Below are 6,000 nucleotides of genomic sequence, written 5' to 3' on the forward strand. Positions count from 1 at the left end.
AAGCGCAAATCCCTGCCAAAAACGCAGAAACGCATTTTCAACAATTAGGGGTGGCATTTCTTGCAACATAGGTCCCAACCACCCTCAAGAGCCCCTTTACTTTGTTGCCAGAGCAAGTACTTGCTTTAATTATTTGCACAAATGTTAAGACAATGCTGAAAATATTGAATGCTAAATATTGACGTTGATGAACTACAAAACACTCGTCTGGTGCTCCTACTGCTGAGAACGCTAGGGCTGAATCTGATGCTGATGCTAATGCTGAGAAGCTGCAAAACGCTAGGCTGATCTGATGCTATTGGCTGAAAAACGCTGATGATGCTGGCGATGGAAAACCTAGGTGTTGAGGTGCTATGGGCGTTGGATTCTCCTAGAGGTGTTGGGTTCTGATGTCCTAAAAACTAAAGGCCAAGTGACTCTTTTAAAGGTTTTTAAGCCATTTGCCCTACCTACTTTTTATAAATGTCATGTCAAAGTCACTTACTAATAAATGACTCAGTGACAATTCATATGGCTATATGCTTAAGTGACTGTACTATGCAAGTGAGGGTATGCAACTATGACCTACCTGATCATGCATGTCCTTGTAGAGGCTCACAAAATGCCACGCTAGATCCTAAGCTAACTAAGACTGATGCTGACCTGTTTCGGTAGCTTGACAACATGGCACTAGCTCAAGTGTAATGCACACATGACAATGTAACTTCTTGGTTTATCAACTTTGAGCTACCTCGCCTAATCTTTGTCGCCCTCGCCCTTTTCTTTTCCCTCAATAACTTTGTTTTTTGGTTATTCTAGTAGCTGTGTTTTCTCCAAATTGCTGGCTTCAGCCATAGACCACATTCAATTAGCAGAATTGGTTTCACATGCTGTTTATTAGCACTCAAAATTGACAGGAAATCTTGTGCTATCTAGGTAGGTATAAATCAATGGGCTCTACGAAGATAATAGGACTCCAAACGCAATTGAATGCATGAATTAAATGTGCAAAAGCAAGAAATATGCGCGTCTGATGGGTGGATGAAGCAAAACCTAAAACGATGACCTGCAACATGACCAAGCATCATCACACACAAACCTTCCAATTCTGCCGTTATGAGCTGACTCTGGTGCTCTTGAATCTCCGAAAGCTTTGCAACTCCACTCTGTAAGTCGTCTATTGTGCTTTGAAGCAACGTAACGGATTCCTGTAAAGCACTACACTCCATCTGCTTATCGTTTTGGGCTACATGTACATAGAACATGCACGACTTGTGAATTACTACAGCGTGATACAACTGGCTCTTTGTTGAAGTAAGATGTGTAGATGAATCATACCCTTTTGCTGCATTTCAGCAGCTTTCAGCTGTTCCTGTAGTCTCTCTACATTTTCTGCAGAGCCACCGCAGAAAATGGTTTAGAATCAAATTAAGGGCTCTCTCTCTCTCTCTCTCTCTCTCTCTCTCTCTCTCTCTCTGCACCTCGACCATCGGTGTTGATGGAATGACACAGAGTGCGCGTCTCTTCTACGCACGCTAGAACTCTGTCGAGGCCCCGCTCGTTGTTTCGATTGATGAGCTCCAGCTGCTCCAGGCGCTTCGAAGGTTCCATAACTCTGCTAGAGAGAACTCAAATTCAAAACGGAACAACAAGAGGGGGGGGGGAATATTAGCGAGGCTCGAACTATCGTCGCCTCATTACCTTGATTATCTAAGATCGATTTTGGAGAAATGAGCAAGGAGAGTAGTGCATTAGCAAGGGTGCAAGTTCCTCATCCCCAAGGCGGTGTCTAAGGTCTCAACTTGAGACGGAAATCAGTGACAAAAGCTTCACCTTGCAAGAGTAGGCCGGGCATTGTGCCCGTCCCCTGGGTCGCTAAAGTAAAAAAATTTAGCATAGGTCTTCTCGCAGATTCTCCATTATGGGAATAGCAAGAGAAGATAATAGTGTGTTATGAATAGTGTTGATAGGGCTTTATGTCTTTTTGTGATGGCTTAGTGGTCAAAGGGGTTTGCAGTGGTAGTGCTTTCTCCTTGGTGGCAACCTCAAACATGTTCTCGGTCTCAGGGTGGCGCCCTTTATCAACTGATGTATCTCATTCGGTTTCATTTTGTGATGAATTGGAGTGGTATTGACATCGTGGCTCGGTGGGAGCATGGATATCCTTGTAACTTTTTTGGTTTTAATACATTTCACTCACTATTGTGAGTTTGGCAAAAAAAGAAAGATAATAGTGTGTTTTTCTCAAATGCGACCAGACTCATATTTGTAGACGAGAGAGAGAGAGAGAGAGAGAGAGAGAGAGAGAGAGAGAGAGAGAGAGAGAGAGAGAATAGAGTAATGGAGCCGATTTAGAGGCACCCAAATGGGCGGTAAATTGCACGAGCTTGAAGGAGTGCATTGAAAAGCGACACGCAATATTGAACAGGAATCCGCAGGCAACGAACGTCGTGAAGTTTGCATGCGTGTATAAAAAATATTGGTACCAAAGACAAGACTGTTAGGAGAGAGTTTAGAGGCATGAGAGCCAACAAGGATCAATCACACCATTGGACAGTCAAGATATGCTCTCATTCATCATAGCCACAAAGCCACGTGCATACTGATGCCTCTGATTTCGAGCAATGGCGCTTTATTATTTGGGGGTAGACGAGTCTCTCAAGAGATTCTTACCTTGAGAGTAGTTCATTCTACAAAAACGCCTTCTCTTTTGGAAGATACAAAAGAAGAGATTTTCACAAATCAAAAGTACTCAATGGTAATTGTAACATATTCAACACTAGATGTATCCATATTCCTTTGTATTTTTTTTCGACCATACTCACAGTTGTAAGTGATAGAGTTGCATTATGTCATAAAAGAATCTAAACTAACATAATATGGTGATAGGGAGAGCCCTTTACACGTGTCAAAATCTGCAACATGAGGTAGCAGAAGCAGACAACCTATGTGCTGACCATAATGGCTTGGTTATTGAAACCCTTAGAGAGAGAGAGAGAGAGAGAGAGAGTCTCCTGAACCAATCAACCTTGACAATGAATAACTAATCAACCAATCAACCTTGGCGATGAATGTGTATACAATGGAGGCAAGGGGTTGCTTATATAGCAACCTCAGTAAATTGGCCTACCCATACTTTGACAAATAAGTAAACTAAAAACCCAAAAGCCAAAAGAAATAATGGAATCACATTGGGCAGTTCACTTGAGATCACAAAACTCTAACATCCTCTTTGCAGCTCATAGTGGACATCAATAGTGAGACCAAGTCAATGAAGAAGCTACCATGGACAGTCCAGAAGTTGTCACCAATTGGATACACCTCGATGTTCTCCCCTCAACTTTGTTCCTGAGAATAATGCCATACTGAGCGTCGGTTTCCTTTGTAGAAACTTTGAACTGCAGACCACACTACGTCTAATAATCCCCATTCGTGAATTGTGAACACATCACATCCAAAATATAGAACTCTAAGATAATGAATTGTGGAACACGTTGTGTCCATGATCCGCCCAACAATGAATTGGCTTGCCTTTATCTTTGTTTATATGTGAGTTCCTGCGTTTGCCTTTGGTTTCGAACTCTCGAGCCTCGAGTCACATTCATAACAACTGTGGCCATACATCATGGGTACCAAGGAAGCTAACTGAGTACTGGCACTATCATCCTTGTCCAGCTTGCATTTGTCAATGTCCTCTAGGAAACTTGTCCATTTGCTTTTGACTTCATAATCTTGAGCCAAACAATTTGCCGAGTTCCTTGAGAACTGTTACGGTGCATAGGCCGCTAGCTGGATGGTTGATCTGCTATCCAAAGCCACTTGTTGGTTTTGGTCGTTGTCGTCATGGGTGCTCGAGCAAGGGGGGTCCATGATAAAGTTGCAAGATCTGACCGCACAAAGCAAGCCACAAAGATAATCTCTTCTGATCTCCTCGCCTCTTCCAAGCCGCTCCGCAAAATCTGCTATTTCCAAAGCCAAAGCTTCTTCCGCACTCCCCAAAGCCATGCCCCAAAAAAAACTTGTTCTCCATGGGCCGTACTTCCCTCAGTCTCCGTTTGACTCTCCTTCCTTTGGTGCCCCTTGGGAAACCTCCAAAGCTTTCCAATCCACGGCTCCTGTTGGTGTTTCAAAGAGCCTAAAGAGGAAGCAAGGTTGGGGAGAAGGGGCTAGCGTTTTAAAATGTTAGTCACGCACGAGGGAGGAGGGGAGTCATAGACTCCACAAGCACAAAGGGCTGCCAATCAATCGTTTTAAAACATTAGCGGATGAGGGGCACCCGAGGAGGGGGGGCGCTGCCAATTGGAGTGCAAGTTGCAAACACCTAGCACTCTAAAAATATGGCCCCTTCTCCCCGACAATCAAGGCAAGAAGCAATGGGCGTTTTGAACGTAGGCGATAGGGGTCAATGACACCGTTGTAGGCTGCATTTTTTGAACGCAATGAGGTAGAGTTAGGGCATCGTAGAGACCAAAGAGGCGGAGAGAGAGAGAGAGAGAGAGAGAGAGAGAGAGAGAGAGAGAGAGAGAGAGAGTCTCCTGAACCAATCAACCTTGGCCATGAATAATTGAATGTGTATACAATGGAGGCAAGGTGTTGCTTATATAGCAGCCTCTGTAAATTGCCCTACCTAGACTTTGACAAATAAGTAAACTAAATACCTAAAAGCCAAAAGAAATAATGGGATCACATTGGGCAGTTCACTTGAGATGCCAAAACTCTAACACCCTTAACACAAGGAAAAAGATTGGCTCTTTTGAGCATTTGCAAATTCCATTTATTTTGACTACTTGGTGCATTGGATTTCGACCGCTTGGTACATTGGATTCTGATTGTCGTCATAGTTGTACAGTATAGAACTGCTCCATTGCACCTCCATGTGGCATCTTCCATTGATGGTAACTTTGGAAATCCTCAACTTGTACTATCTAGAGAGGATTAGTATGAGGCATCTCTCTAAAGAGGTTGGTCCCACCTTCTATATTCCTCCTCTTTTTTTAAAGATTTGGTATATCCAAAATCTCAAATCATAGGGCTTCATCTTTTGTGTTTGCCCTTCCTTTTGTCTGGCTTCTTCTTCATTGTAGGCTTTTGGTTTGCACTAGATGGCGTCTTAGTGAATAGCGTTGGTGGCCTACAACTTTGCTGGCTGGTTCCAAATTTTTTGGTAACCATATGATGTTGAGGGACACTAAAGGTTGCGTTATTCTTCATGACTATTTTGTAAATGGTGGCTTCTTGCTCCACTTGCTCCTTTTGAGTGCATCATCTCACTTGCTCCTTTTGAGTGCATCATCTCAATCTCATAGGGTGTGAGCTGGTACCATTTCTTTGTTCTTTACTTTTGTCACTCTAGTTCTAGCCAACTCATGACAGATAGATACGATTGTCATCCGCCCAGCTAAAGCTAGAGTTGGCTAGTGCATTAGTTTATCTAGATGCACAGTCTTCCAAGTCACTCTGCATATTCTCCGCCATACTTCTTAACTCGTCCGAAATTGTAATGTTCCCTTCAGATGGTATTGGCTCCATTGTCCGGGTTCTTGGTAACTATTACTTGCTTAGCTAGTTTGTGGTTGGTCAATGCAATTAGTAATACATCCTTTCCTTCCTTAAAATGATCTATCCCAATTTTACAGTTGCTCCACACATGGCCACAATCTTAACGTATGTGCACTGAATGCGTTCATCTATTTAGTGCTCTATTGATTTATATCTAACGCATCAAGTTTCTAACTTTCCCAGTGAAGGTATGTTCCTTGAGATCTCAGATATCTATTTTGTGACTTCTTCAAATTTCTTTGTCCAAGATCCCTTCTTCTTGGTTGTGGTTGGTTAAGCTTTAGATTGTTTTCATTGGATGCAACAAGAGCACGTTGTGATATTTTTTACGGAATGATACAAGCCACCCCAAAAGATTTAAGAATTTTCTTTTTAGTTCTTTTATACCCCTTGGATGTAAATAAAGCATACTTATACAAAGTGTACAAAGGCGGTATGTGTCTGTTGTCTCTACACATGCGG

General features: G+C 42.7%; 1 protein-coding gene across 1 annotated transcript in view; it reads right to left on the minus strand.

Annotated features, from left to right (window-relative positions):
• Positions 1–1,640, minus strand: part of LOC147457887 (kinetochore protein) — a 44,765-nt gene extending 43,125 nt beyond the window's left edge. The window contains exons 1-3 of the mRNA XM_086511719.1: positions 1,461–1,640; positions 1,318–1,371; positions 1,079–1,225 (exon numbers count right to left, since the gene is read on the minus strand). Of these exons, the coding sequence (XP_086367845.1) occupies positions 1,079–1,225; positions 1,318–1,371; positions 1,461–1,590 (331 nt within the window). The 5' untranslated portion in view covers positions 1,591–1,640. The remainder of the gene's footprint in view (positions 1–1,078; positions 1,226–1,317; positions 1,372–1,460) is intronic.
• Between the last annotated feature and the right edge of the window lie 4,360 nt (positions 1,641–6,000).

The sequence above is a fragment of the Adiantum capillus-veneris genome, chromosome 5 (assembly GCF_014529385.1).
Source record: "Adiantum capillus-veneris isolate H3 chromosome 5, ASM1452938v2, whole genome shotgun sequence".
In the NCBI taxonomy this organism is placed as follows: domain Eukaryota; kingdom Viridiplantae; phylum Streptophyta; class Polypodiopsida; order Polypodiales; family Pteridaceae; genus Adiantum; species Adiantum capillus-veneris.